The sequence below is a fragment of the Sceloporus undulatus genome, chromosome 1, assembly GCF_019175285.1.
Source record: "Sceloporus undulatus isolate JIND9_A2432 ecotype Alabama chromosome 1, SceUnd_v1.1, whole genome shotgun sequence".
Lineage (NCBI taxonomy): Eukaryota > Metazoa > Chordata > Lepidosauria > Squamata > Phrynosomatidae > Sceloporus > Sceloporus undulatus.
In genome coordinates this window covers 45105949-45120851 of record NC_056522.1, presented here as the reverse complement: position 1 = coordinate 45120851, position 14903 = coordinate 45105949, and the positions used below count along the sequence as shown (strand labels likewise).

At 42.7% G+C, this 14903-nt stretch overlaps 1 protein-coding gene across 1 annotated transcript in view; it reads left to right on the top strand.

The window, feature by feature from the left end:
- Positions 1-2198: 2198 nt before the first annotated feature.
- The window catches only part of PARP1 (poly(ADP-ribose) polymerase 1), a 52853-nt gene continuing 40148 nt past the window's right edge, over positions 2199-14903 (top strand). Inside the window, exon 1 of the mRNA XM_042440338.1 lies at positions 2199-2417. Coding sequence (XP_042296272.1) covers positions 2298-2417 — 120 coding nt within the window. The 5' untranslated portion in view covers positions 2199-2297. The remainder of the gene's footprint in view (positions 2418-14903) is intronic.

The window sequence follows — 14903 nt, the reverse complement described above, 5'->3', positions numbered from 1 at the left end:
GGAGGAGGTCACTTCACATATTTATTTTATTTATATCCAGGATTTATATCCCACCTTTCTCCCATGATTGGATTCACAGAGGGTAGGTGGCTAGAGGAATATCACACACAGAGCTGGGGAAATCAGGGCTCATTCTGGGACCTTGCAGCTACAGAATCAATTTGAAGCTCTCTCCCATATCAGGGATGATGAGGAAGAGCAGCAAGGACAGTGCAGGGGACCCTGGGAGAACCATCACAGGGAAGAGCTGCTGCTAAGCCACGGAGGAGTGTGGTGGTGATGTTGGACTCCTTGCTACGGGGTACAGGAACAGTGGTTTATGGGCCTGACAAGATGTCTCAGGAGGTGTGTTGTCTCCTCGGGGCACAAATCCCTGATGTGACGGAGAGGCTAATAAGACTTGTCAAGCCTACTGACCATTACCCCTTCCCTTTGGTCCATGTGGGAATCAATGACACTGCAAGGCACACTCTTGAGAATATAAGGGATTATGAGGTTCTGGGTAGGAAGCTGAAAGAGATGGATGCACAGGTTGTCATCTCTTCTCCGAGTTGACAGATATGGTCCTGGAAGGGAGAGGAAAATAGCAGAAGTGAATAACTGGCTCCACAGATGGTGCCATCAAGAACGATTTGGATTCTTGGATCATGGTCTGCAGTTCCATGAGGGGGGACTTCTGGCAAGAGATGGGTTGCTGCACCTCACGCCAGTCATCCCTGTCTTCAAAAGGGGGGGGGAAAGAAGATCCCAACAATTATTGTCCAGTTAGTCTGACATCAATACCAGGAAAGATTCAATAAAGCTAGAATACTGCATTACGTGACATCAGCAGCAAGAATTGTTATCACTTAGAGGCGGGATTAAGGCTCTGAGCCTTCTTCTGCTGCACCCTCAACACCAGCATCCAGCTCCAGCCAAACTAGGAGGCTGCCTGTGCCTTTTTCTATCAAGGCAACAGCTGAGGCTGTTTAATATTGTTTTTCAGGATCGGGACGGGGGGGGGGGGGGTGAGAATGGGGATCAATATCCTATTGTATCTATTTTGCCATGTTAATTTCTATGCATTATTGTTTGATTCTTTATTATTTGCTATGTATTTTTACCTTTCAGCCATTTGTGCAGGAGGAATTCCAAGATGTCCTCCATTTTGAGCATGCACTGTGAGGGCTTTTCCTCCTTTCTTTGGTCACGTCCTCCTCCCCCCAACCCCCCCCCCATGCCCTCCATTTTGCCATGCCTGGTCACTCTGTCCTCACTGCCAAGGAGGACAAGGCACTGCTAAATGTGGGAACCTTCAAAGCCAATACAGAGGTTATTGCAAATTAATTTAAAATTTTAAAAATGAAGGGCCTTCCAGAAAAGTGTAGGACATCGGAAAAACAAAAGCTCAAAAGTACTTAACACATTAAATCCATTCATGCTTCTTAATACTGCTCCAAAGGGAGGACATTTTGGGAGTGCCTCCTGGGCAGAAGGCGGAAACATAGGGCCATGCCTTGGGGGGGGGGGGAAAGGACCAGGAAAAGAAAATGTAGGACGTTACAATACAAAAACTCAGAATATAAATATATATTTTTATTATTTTTAATAATTTTATTTATTTAATAATAATAATAATAATAATAATACTGTTTATTTATAGCCCGCTTTTCCAAAAGAGATCAAAGCGGGTTACAACAAGGATATAAAACATTATACAGTTTGAACAGCAGTCTATAAACATCATAAAAGCATCCCAAAATTAAGAACACAATGAAGCCACAGAGAAGGAAACCCATGGCCAAAAGACAGAACTAGCAGGGAAGCAGAGGTCAAGACACATGGGGGAAAGCCTGTGGCAAGAGATAGGCCTTAAGTCTCTCCCTAAACAGGTCAAGGGAGGTACAGAGCAGCATTCATGCTGCTTACTAGTCCTGCTCCAAAGGGAGGACGTTTTGGGAGCGCCTCCTGGTGGAGGGAAAGGGGGGCTGGAATGTAGGACGCGTCCGGGAAGAGGAGGGCGAGGCCTGGGGCTCCCAGCGCGCGCACAGGGCTGGCGCGTGGCTCCTGCTGCGGACTCCTTTTTCCCACGCGCAGCAGGCATTGCTAATGGATCTCCGATCTACTAATCGACGCGTGTCGGGCGGGGTTCGATGGCTCTGCGATCGGCCTGGAGCGGAGAAGGGCTGGCGGTGCATTCCCGCTCTGCCTCTGCGGCGAGGGAAGACCCCTTCTCTCTCTCTCTCTCTCTCTCTCTCTTGCCGCCGCCGCCGCGCCCATTTTGAGGAGCCAGCAGCGGAGGAGGAGCGAGGAGGGCCATGGCGGAGCCCGCGGAGAAGCAGTACCGGGCCGAGTACGCCAAGAGCGGCCGGGCTTCGTGCAAGAAGTGTGGGGAGAACATCGCCAAGGACTCGCTCCGCCTGGCAATCATGGTGCAGGTAGGAAGGGAGGGAGAGAGAGAGGAAGCCCTGCCTCGTGGCCCTGGCTCACAATGCGGCTTTATAGTCCTGCTCAAAATGGAGGACGTGGCCAAAGGCGAGCTCAAAAGCATGGAAACCCATGCATCTTAGGCCTGTTCAGAATGGAAGGCATGGCCAAGGAAAGGTAAAAACCACTCACTTGGACGTCAAGCCACGCTTCGTAGTCATTCTGACACGGAGGACGTGACCAGAGGAAAGCGGAAGCCGAAGGCTTTCAAGGCCGGCATCCAGAGCTTTTCGTGGGGCCCTTTGGGGGCCCTGTGGCCATGTTCCGGAAGAGTCTAATGCTGAGGCTTCGCCAGCATCTGTGGCTTTGGCCTCTTCAGAGATCAATTTGATTGCAAATCCATGCATCATAGCCCTGGACTGTGGCAACAGAAGAGCCAAAAACGCTCTTAGAAATACAGATCCATGCTTCTTAGTGATGCTCACAATAGAGGACATGACCAGACAAAAGCTAAAATACTCATGCTTCATAGTCATAAAATGGAGGACATAAAAACAACAACACCAAAACACAAACTTAAATGTAGATTCATGCTTCTTAGTCCTGCTCAAAATGGAGGATCGAAGAAGGGTGGAGTGAAAGATGTGTCCAGGAAAAGGAGGACAAGACACTGCAAAATGTGTGGCATTCTAAGAAAAAGGGAGGACATGACCAAAGAAAATGTAAAATAGACTCCTAGAACTATAAAGCCTTGCTTCTCAGTCATGATCAAAATGGAGGACCTCTTGGAATTTCTCATGGACAGAAGAAGGGTGAAATCGAAGATGCCTCCTAGAAAAGGAGGACAGTGGTCACCCTGGCGCCATGCCTCTGCTGCATCCTCTGCTGCCGCCCTTTGTATTTGGCTCCTTTTGGACCCTGTGCCACAGGCAGGCTGGATAACCAGACGTCCTCATTTTCCAGGACCTGCCCTCCATTTCAACCTTCTGTCCAGGAGGAATTCCAAGATGTCCTCCATTTGGAGCAAGACTGAAGAAGCATGCATTTACATTTATGTGAGTGTGCTTTTGGCTTTTATTTTGTCATGTTTTGCATTTTTCTTGAATGCCCTACATTTTGCCCTGCCTTGCCTTCCTTTGCAGTGAAGAAGACTTTGCAGCGAAGACCCTCCAGGCTGGGCTCCCTTCTTTGCAAGGCTCCTCTGACAGGTTTCTGCCACAAAAAGCTGCTAAGTCTTTTCTGACTTGTGGTGAGCCTGTTGTGTGGTTTTCTTGGCAGGTTTCTCAGAGGAAGTTTGCCACTTGCTTCCCCTGAGGCTGAGAGAGTGTGACTTGCCCAGGATCAGCCCATGGATTTCATAGCTCAGCCAGAATTCAAACCCTGGTCTCCAGAGTCCAATGCTGAAACCACTACTCCAGGCTGACTCTACTGAAAAGAAGCAGGGAAACTTACTTCTGAGTAACCAGAATTCAAAGACCTGGGCTGCATCTCTATTGCAGAAATACTGTAGTGTGGTTTGCCACAACAAACTCCAGTGCCTAGAATTTCATAACCTTGAGCCACGGCAGTTAAAGTGATTATTTCTGCCGTGGAGATGCAGCCCTTGCCATGTTAGTCTGAAAAATGAGTGTGGCAAGGGAACTTGTAGTATCTTTGAGACTAACTGGACTCTTTACCTAAGAGAACACCTCTCTGGGAATCTCCAGGTCCTCTAGTGAAACTATGTGGTCAATATCTGCCACAGGTTGATCACAGAATCATACTGGAAGTCCTACAGATGCCCAGAGAAGTGTTTTTTTCTGTGAACTTCTAGGTTCTCCAATACAACTCTATAGTCAACTTCTGGCAGAGTTGCACTGGAGGACCTAGAGATTCCTAGAGAGAACATATTAATCAAAACTGCAAACAATCAAAGCCCAAAAAGACAAACCTGCAAATGTGGAGGGCCAACTGTATTTTTTTGTTGGGAGAAGGGGCCTCCATGTGATCTGGTCTGACACTGTTTCAGTAGGTACGGACTCCAGAAGCATCGAGACATAAGGCTAAGGATAAAAAAAATATGTTGTCTCATTTTATCTTTTCCTATTGCATTTTTCCTGCAGTCCTGCACATTGTTTTTAATGTTAGTGAGCCCCCCCCCCCCCCACACATCTTCACTGGTAGTCTGACACCAGTAGTAAAATAACACTACTTGTAATTCAATTCTGAAAAGGTGTAACATCAGTGATAATGTAATTGGCACAATAACTTTTTGTACCCATGTGGTTTGGATTAGTTTTAAAGGCCTATTCTCTGGGGAAATTACAGAAGCATCTTAGCCTCATTGTCCAATAAGAGCAATTTTAGATGTTGCTGTAGGCAAACAGGATGAATACAGTATTAGGTTTCCTGTTCCTGCCATAAAAGTAAAGTTGAATAGTGTTGCATGGATGGGAGAATTCCAGAGGCTGTAGGCTATATGTCAGGAAGGAACTGGCAAAACCATCTCTGCATATGCACTGCCTAAGAAAACCCTATGAAATTACAGTCAGCCCTCCATAGCCATGGATTCAGCCTTCCACGCCTTGAAAACATTTTTAAAAAAAAAAAAAATCTGAAAAGGAAAACTTGATTTTACCATTTTATATGAGAGGCACCATTTTGCTATGAGTTCAGCAGTCATGGATTTTGTTATTCTTTGAGGAGTCCTGTTACTAAACCCCAACAGATACCAAGGGCCCACTGTAATGGAGTTGTCAGACTAACAATTTGAAGGTACATGCACAGAGCTCTGCTGCCACAAACTCAGTTCCCAGAATTCCATAGCATTGAGCCACGGCATTTAAAGCGGTGTCAGGCTGGATTATTTCTGCAGTGCGGATGCAGCCCAAGTCTCTCAGAGCACTCTTGGATGCTGATTTGGTTGTGTGGGGACTAAGTAATATTTTAATGTGATAAAAACATTATGTAAACAAAACAAGCTTCATTTGTAAATGGTAGGTTGACTTCTGTAGTTGAACTGTAATGTGATGTATTGAAATAGTAGGAGTGAGGCCTTATATTTATTTATTCACTAATTAATTCATTAAAATATTTCTATCCTGCCCTATATCTTAGGGCAATACAAGTGAAGTCTCTCTTGGCAGATTAAAGCAATTCAAAATAATAAAAATGAACATACTAAAAACATTTATCACAGTAACTACTGTAGTTAATACAATTTTAAAAGAGTAAAACAGTTTTAAAATCCTATGTATTTCTTTGGAAGTAAATTGTGCCCCAATTCTGCAGGACTGACATTCACACAAACATACACATCTTATTTAGTAGCAGGCATCCTGTGCCTTACAATTTCCTCCAGAAAGTTGCCCTGTTCTTCCCATGCAGCCCAACTTAACTTACATTGGGGTTCAGGAAGAAACAAAGAAAGCTATAAGGTCACAGGGACCTGGGAGTTAAAGTGTGTCAGAATATCCTTGGGTTTTGTTGTTGGAAAGAAGGACTTCCATATGGTTAGCATGACGCTGTGTCCGTGGGCCAGCACTCTGGAGTCATCACGACAGATAGCTAATCACAAAAAAATACCCTTCTTACTGAATTTTATTGCACCACAAAATATATTAATAATTCTGAATGTTTGACCAGTATTTGACTGGTTAATTTAAATATGTTTAATCAGGTATCTTTCAAATGCCTAACTGTTGCACCACAGTTGCTATTTAACTTAGTTATTGGTAACGGTTGATGGTATGAGGTTATTGAAACAGTGGAAATTCAAGTTAAATCAGAGGAGAGGGTTTTTTTTTTCTGTCTAGGGCTACATTCTGTTAGTGATAATCTATGGGAAGAACAGTGCGCCCACATTATATGCGGGCACCGCACCAGAAAAAAGGCTCACATGACTCAGAAGACGTAATGGGGTGCGTGGCTGTGGCGAGCCTGCAGCGCTGAACAACAGGCACAGCCCCCATTACTTCTAATGGGACTTGAGCTTACGCGCTTTTTCTTTTATGCGGGGGGGGGGTCCGGAACGGATCCCCCGCATAAAAGAAGGGCTCACTATAGTGTTGCCAGGTTTTCAAAATACTGTAGCAATAAGGCAAAATAGTAAAGTTGATGACATACGGGATTTGACAATTAGGAAGTACTGAAATACCAACAGGAAAGCATTTATTCTAGTTAACTATGAAGGAACTAGATAAGATTTTGAAGTGTAAAGATATTGAATACTAAAGTTAGGATTATTATTTCTATGTATGGTTGTGAAAAGCTGGCCAGTGAAGAAAGTTAATAGGATGAAAATAATTTGAAATGAGGTGCTGGGGAAGAGTTTTACAGGTACCATGGACTGCTAAAAATAAATAAATAGATGATTCCTAGAGCAAATTAAGCATGAACTCTTCCTAGAAGCCAATATTACTATATTGAAACTGTTGTACTTTGGACATATCATGAGAAGGAATATCACTAGGAGAGACCATAATGTTTGGTAAGGTAGAAGACAGTCAGAAAAAAGGAAGACCTCATTCCAGGTGGATAGACTCAAACCTGAGTCTACAAGACCTGTGGCAGGGTTGTAGCTAACAGAGTGACTTGGAGGTCTTTCATTCATTGAGTCACCATGAGTCAAAGTGAACTTTAAGGCAGTTAATAACAAGTCATGGGTTTCTCTGTAAAATTAACACATTGTTCACATTCATAAATTACACATTGCATACTTTTCTGGTTTTATGAAGGGCCCACACACCAAAACATGGGATTTTTAAAAGCATCTTGTTCAGTGTATATAAAAGAAAAAGCTATCCCAACACACAACAGGGGACACCTTTTCTAATAAGGGACATGCCACATGCTCCGCTACATGCACGAGCCCCATTGTTTCCTATGGGGCTTCAGCATAGGCGGATTTTCCCTTATGTTTCTGGATCCCCCCCCCCCCCCCACATAAGGAGAGGGCCCACTGTAATATGCTTGCAAACGTCTCACTGTCATTTCCTTTTTTTCTCACACTTTGCCACTCTTCTCCTTTACCTCTCCTTTTCTGCCTTACACATTTGGTTACCAGAGGCTATCTAATAGAGGGACCACTCTAGAGCATGAACTGGTTGCTTATGAATGATGCTTGAAATTAGAGTCAGGATTATATGTAGACCCAACATCATAAACTGGCCATATCTGAGTTTGGACTATGCTGTGGTATACAATTAGTATTACTAAAAATGTAGTTCTGTGGGTGAGAGTTGGTATGTATTAGGCTGGTAACAATTTAAACCATGGTTTACTGAACAGAAAGTGATCATTGTGCCCCTGTGCATTTTTCTTCTCTTTACCTTCTTTTCCATGCAACAATTCAGTAGTTTTTACAAATAACTTTGTGGATATAAATATATGAATATCTTCAACGTTTTATTGACATATTCCAAATTTCATTTTTTCCAAATTTTCTGGGAGAAAAGGCTTTGAGGAAAGCAACCTTCCTTCTAAATTTTTCAAGTTATTTCCTGAACCTTCACATCTGTGCCTGGGAAACTGGCATTTGCTTTCAAGTTACATACCAGATTAGACCCACTTAGCAATGATAGTTCCCTTCTTCCACTTCCCACATTCTCTTCTGCTCTGGAGAATCACTAGCTCTCTGGAACACATTAAAGGGGTCTGTGGGAAGAGAGAATTTGATGTGCCAGCAGTGTTTTTTCTGTAGGCTCAGGAACATGGTTGGATGCAGGCTTCTGTATGGAAGATCTTCTACATGGGGAACAATAGTGTTCAAAATTGCCATTTTGCAGGAAGCTCACTGGGTTTTGTCTTCCTCTTTGCTTTATTTATTTATTTTTTTGACTTATTAAACATTACCTTAAAAGACTTGTTACTAAGCCAGTTTATTTCTTAGTGACCTAAATCTTATGTTATCAACAGCAGTGTGATGGCAGATTGATCTATTTTTAAGCTACTACTTTGACTTTTAACAGAAGCCTGAGTCACTACTGTAAAAGTATGTCTTTACACCTTCCTTTGTCAGTTTTCATTGCTGAGAGACTCTTGGTTGTCAAATTAGATAGTTCAGGCCTTGAAACACTGTTTTAACAGATGGAGATCCAGAGGCTCCCTGAAAGTCTTATCTTAACCTGGAATCTTAGCCTGTAATTCCAGAGGGATGAGAAGATTCAGCTTGCTCTTTCTTAATGAAAATGTACTTTGCAGATGTTCCCTGTTTTCCATTCAGTTTGTTTATCTGAACAGACCTAGCTAATGTTGCTCATGGTCTAAAACTCATGCAAGAGTGAATGAATCACTGTTGAGTGCCTTGTCTGAACATATGAAAGCAGGAGCATGATGGCTCTGTGCCCTTTATTGTCACTTTTCTGTTGCAAAAGCAATATGTCTGTAGAGTGGAAGACCCTCTTCTGCTTGGGGAGACTCTTCCAGCAAGCAAGAATGCAGCAAGCTCTCTCTGGATGATTTTGAGGAGTGGGCAGATTCATACAAGACTTTTCCTCTCTCTTTCTGAAGTACCTCTGCCCAAGCCATTCCACGATTTTAGTGTCAAAAGTAACATTGTGAAGCAATCCAACAGCTACTGAAAGTAATTCAATGAAATGGTTTTCTGTGGTTGATATAGTGCAATTTACACAGCTTGCTGACTTGTTAAGGGATTACTCTGCTTGAGAGAGTTTTTTTCTCTCTCAGAGGATTTTTCACTCTCAGAGGCCTCTTTCAGCCATTTAGAATAAGGAACTTGAGTAGGAGGAAAAACTAGGGATGGGATTAAGTTCTTAACTTTGCTACTTTTAATATATTATATTTTCAATAGTTCCAGCATTTGGGTGTAATAGCTGCAGTACATAATTGGAGCTTTAATTTGCATCTATGTTAAATTTCACAGTGCTTAGCATTTGTGCCATTTAATGTTTCGTCAGCTCCATGATTTTTCAGACTGTATTCCATGGAACCTTGGAGATCACTGGATGTTCTTCAGAGTGGTTTCAATGATAATATCAGGAAAAATGAACAAGGTTTCTTTAAAGCACTCTTACTCATTACTGTTCATTTTCTGCTGCAGTATTCTGGTGAAAAGTAATTATTCAGTGTATCATAGGTTATGAACCTTGTTTTATGGTTTGAATATCTTAGTATGCTATACCAGTGCCCTGAGACAGCTTGGCATAAACCAGCACAGGTGAGCCAAGCAAGTTTGGCCATCCTGGTGTCCTGACCTGGGTACCTGGAGTTCTCCAGATGGCCATGCCTGCTTCTCCATAATTGCATTGATGATGAGTTTCCCAGCTTTCTTGCTTTTTTCCACTCATTCAGAAAGATTGAAATGCCACTCTTAAAGTTTGAAGAGCTTTAAGCTAAAACATGCTGTTCTTTTGGGGCCTACCCTTTTCCTTATGATCCTTTCCACCAATGAAGTTTAACCCCCAAGAATTTCTCTGAACTTGAATTCGACCATCAGCTCAAAGAGGTCCTGAACCCTGATGTACAGCTTAGAATATAAATCATGCCATATGCAACAGACAAATGGATGCTAAAACTGGGGCAAAGCTAACAAAGGCCTGTTACAGACTGCCAAAATAAAGCTGCTTCAGGTCTCTTTGGAGGCATGCTGTTTAAATGATGCATGCATCCTAAGAATTCGGAAGCTGCACCAAAGCTGCACTCCAGTGCTTAGGAATGGAGTGTGGCTTTGGCGCGACCTCCGAACTCTTAGGACCCATGCATCATTTAAACAGCATACCTCCAAAGAGACCTGAAGCAGCTTTATTTTGGCAGTCTGTAACAGGCCAAAATGAATTTCAACATGGATAAATATATGGTACTGCACTTAGGGCGGAAAAAAGAAATGCACAGATATAGGATGGGCGACACCTGGCTGAACGCAACTACATGTGAAAGGGATCTGGGAGTCCAAGTAGACCACAAATTAAACATGAGTCAACAGTGTGATGTGGCAGCTAACAAGGCCAATGTTTAGACTGCATCAATGGAAGTATAGTGTCTAGATCAAGGGAAGTAATAGTGCCACTCTATTCTGCTTTGGTCAGGCCCCACCTGGAATACTGTGTCCTGTTCTGGGCACCACAATTTAAAAAGGATTTTCTTCACATCAGCACCATCTAGCAGAGAATTCTGAAAATTCTACCAAACTACAAATTCCAAGATTCCAACAATGTAGCCATGGCAGTTAAAATGGAATAAAATTACTTAAACTATGTTTGACAGATACAATTTTGCTCTTGGGTTGAGTAAAATTTTGGACTGTTGGCTTGTGTTAGGGGAAAACATACTGCATTTTATTGGCTTTATCACTATGTTGTTGTTGTTGTTGTGTGCCTTCAAGTAGTTTCCAAGTCTAAAACAAGCCTATCATCTGGTTTTCTTGGCAAGATTTGTTCAGAGGGGGTTTGCTATTGTGATCCTCTGAGGCTGAGAAAGTGTAACTTGCCCAAGGTCAGCCAGTGAGTTTCCATGGCCAAGTGGGGATTTGAACCCTGGTCTCCAGAGTCCTAATCCAGTGCCTAAACTACTACACCACGCTTACTGCTTATTATTTTATGGAAAGTGTGTTCCCTGTGTATGTGCATAAGCTGCTCTGAGGACCTTTCAAGTTGACCGGTGGTTTAGAATGGGGGGGGGGGTGTCGTTGACTGAATGCAATATTATCCAGTGATGTACTTTCTGCTAAAGACATTGCAGCAGCCTTCTAGTTTAGGAAGTGTGGACATTTAAATCCCAAGGCAGGTACTAATTGTGAAGGGAAACGTTTAAAATTCTTGGAATTCTAGGAAAGTTTTTACATTAAATATTCTAATGTTGGACAGGAATCTCTGTTCACTAATGTTTTATTAGAGAGGTGGGGCCTCAACAACATATGCTGCCTTCTTTGTAGGAAGCAGAGAAGTGTACTAATAGGGGAACAGAAGTTGTGTGCTGATCATAGAATCATAGAGTTGGAAGAGACCGCACGGGCCATCCAGTCCAACCCCCTGCCATGCAGGAAATCCAAATCAAAGCATCCCTGACAGATGGCCATCTAGCCTCTGCTTAAAGACCTCCAAAGAAGGAGACTCCACTACATTCCAAGGGAGTTTGTTCCACTGTCGAACAGCCCTTACTGTCAGGAAGTTTTTCCTAATGTTGAGGTGGAATCTCTTTTCCTGCAGCTTGCATCCATTGTTCCGTGTTCTAGTCTCTGGAGCAGCAGAATTATTTTTGTTACTTATTAAACATTACCTTAAAAGACTTTTTACTAGCCAGTTTATTTCTTGTGGACCTAAATCTTATGTTATCAACAGCAGTGTGATGGCAGATTGATCTATTTTAAGCACTACTTTGACTTTTAAACAGAAGCCTGAGTCACTACTGTAAAGTAGGTCTTCTTTACACCTTCCTTGTCAGTTTTCATTGCGGGAGAACTCGTGTTGTGAAATAGATAGTTCAGGCTTGAAACACTGTTTTAACAGATGGAGATCCAGAGGCTCCCTGAAAGTCTTATCTTAACCTGGAATCTTAGCCTGAATTCCAGAGGGATGAGAAATTCAGCTTGCTCTTTCTTAATGAAAATGACTTTGCAATGTTCCCTTTTTCCATTCAGTTTGTTATCTGAACAGACCTAGCTAATGTTGCTCATGGTGTCAAAAACTCATGCAAGAGTGAATGAATCACGTTGAGTGCTTGTCTGAACATATGAAAGCAGAGCATGATGGCCTCTGTGCCCTTTATTGCATCTTTTCTGTTGCAAAAGCAATATGCTGTAGAGTGGAAGACCTCTTCTGCTTGGGGAGACTCTTCCAGCAAGCAAGAATGCAGCAAGCTCTCTCTGGATGATTTGAGGAGTGGGCAGATTCATACAAGACTTTCCTCTCTCTTTCGGAAGTACCTCTGCCCAAGCCATTCCACGATTTTAGTGATAAAGTAACATTGTTGAAGCAATCCAACACGCTACTGAAAGTAATTCAATGAAAGGGTTTTCCTGTGGTGATATAGTGCAATTACACAGCTTGCTGACTTGTAGAAGGGATTACCTGCTTAAGAGTTTTTTTTTCTCTCTCAGAGGATTTTCTCTCTGGAGGCCTCTTTCAGCCATTTAGAAAGGAACTTGAGTAGGAGGAAAAACTAGGGATGGGATAAGTTCTTAACTTGCTACTTTAATAATTATATTTTCAATAGTTCCAGCATTTGGGTGTAATAGCTGCAGTACATAATTGGAGCTTAATATTTGCACTATGTTAAATTTCACAGTGCTTAGCATTTGTGCCATTTAAGTTTTCGTCAGCTCCATGATTTTTCAGACTGTACCATGGAACCGGGGGATCACTGGATGTCTTCAGAGTGGTTTCAATGATAATCCAGGAAAAATGAACAAGGTTGTCTTTAAAGCACCTTACTCATTACTGTTCATTTTCTGCTGCAGTATTCTGGTGAAAGTATTATTCAGTGTATCATAGGTTATGACCTTTTTTTATGGTTTGAATATCTTAGTATGCTATAACAGTGCCCTAGACAGCTTGGCATAAACCAGCACAGGTGAGCCAAGCATGTGGCCATCCTGGGTGCTGACCTGGTACCTGGGATTCTCCAGATGGCCATCCTGCTCTTCTCCTAATTGCATTGAGGATGAGTTTCCCAGCTTTCTTCTTGCTTTTTTCCACTCATTCAGAAAGATTGAAATGCCACTCTTAAAGTTTGAAGAGCTTTAAGCTAAAACATGCTGTTCTTTTGGGGCCTACCCTTTTCCTTATGACCTTTCCACCAAGGAAGTTTAACCCCCAAGAATTTATCTGAACTTGGAATTCGACCATCAGCTCAAAGAGGTCCTGAACCCTGATGTACAGCTTAGAATATAAATCATGCCATATGCAACAGACAAATGGATGCTAAACACTGGGGCAAAGCTAACAAAGGCCTGTTACAGACTGCCAAAATAAAGCTGCTTCAGGTCCTCTTTGGAGGTATGCTGTTTAAATGATGCATGCATCCTAAGAATCCGGAAGCTGCACCAAAGCTGCACTCCAGTGCTTAGGAATGGAGTGTGGCTTTGGCAACGACCTCGAATCTTAGACCTGCATCATTTAAACAGCATACCTCCAAAGAGACCTGAAGCAGCTTTATTTTGGCAGTCTGTAACAGGCCAAAATGAATTTCACATGATAATATATGGTACAGTGGTACCTCGGATACAATTACCACCAGCTTACGAATTTTTCGGGATACGAAAAATCCCATAGGGATTATTGTTTCGGCTTCGAAGGTTTTTTCGGTTACGAAAAAACCCCGGCGCTGTTTTAAATGGAAAGCCGCCACCGGAGGGCAGCAGAGACCTATTTTTTCCATAGCGCCTATGCAATTCGGGTTACGAAGGTTTTTCGGGTTCGAAATTAGCCGCGGAACGAATTAATTTCGTAACCCGAGGGACCTGTACTGCACTTAGGGCGGAAAAAAGAAATGCACAGATATAGGATGGGCGACACCTGGCTGAACGCAACTAATGTGAAAGGATCTGGGAGTCCAAGTAGCACAAAATTAAACTGAGTCAACAGTGTGATGTGGCAGCAACAAGGCAATGTTTAGACTGCATCAATGGAAGTATAGTGTCTAGATCAAGGGAAGTAATAGTGCCACTCTATTACTGCTTGGTCAGGCCCCACCGGGAATACTGTGTCCTGGTTCTGGGCACCACAATTTAAAAGGATTTCTTCACATCAGCACCACTAGCAAGAATTCTGAAAATCTACCAAACACTACAAATTCCAGATGCAACAATGTAGCCATGGCAGTTAAAATGGAATAAAATTACTAACTAGTTTTGACAGATACAATTTGCTCTTGGGTTGAGTAAAATTTTGGACTGTTGGCTTGTGTTAGGGGAAAACATACTGCATTTTATTGGCTTTATCACATGTTGTTGTGGTGTTGTGGCCTTCAGTAGTTTCCAAGTCAAAACAAGCCTATCACTGGTTTTCTTGGCAAGATTTGTTCAGAGGGGGTTTGCTATTGGGATCCTCTGAGGCTGAGAAGTGTAACGTCCCAAGGTCAGCCAGGGAGTTTCCATGGCCAAGTGGGGATTTGAACCTGGTCTCCAGAGTCCTAATCCAGTGCCTAAACTACTACACCACGCTTACTGCTTATTATTTTAATGGAAAGTGTGTTCCCTGTGTAGTGCATAGCTGCTCTGAGACCTTTCAAGTGACCGTGGTTTAGAATGGGGGGGGGGTGTCGTGGACTGAATGCAATATATCCAGTGATGTACTTTCTGCTAAAGACACAGCAGCCTTCTAGTTTGGAAGTGGTGGACATTAAATCCCAAGGCAGGTACTAATGGTGAAGGGAAACGTTAAAATTCTTGGAATCTAGGAAAGTTTTTACATAAATATTCTAATGTTGGACAGGAATCCTGTTCACTAATGTTTATTAGAGAGTGGGGCCTCAACAACATATGCTGCCTTCTTTGTAGGAAGCAGAGAAGTGTACTAATAGGGGAACAAGATTGGTGTGCTGATCATAGGAAGCATAGAGTT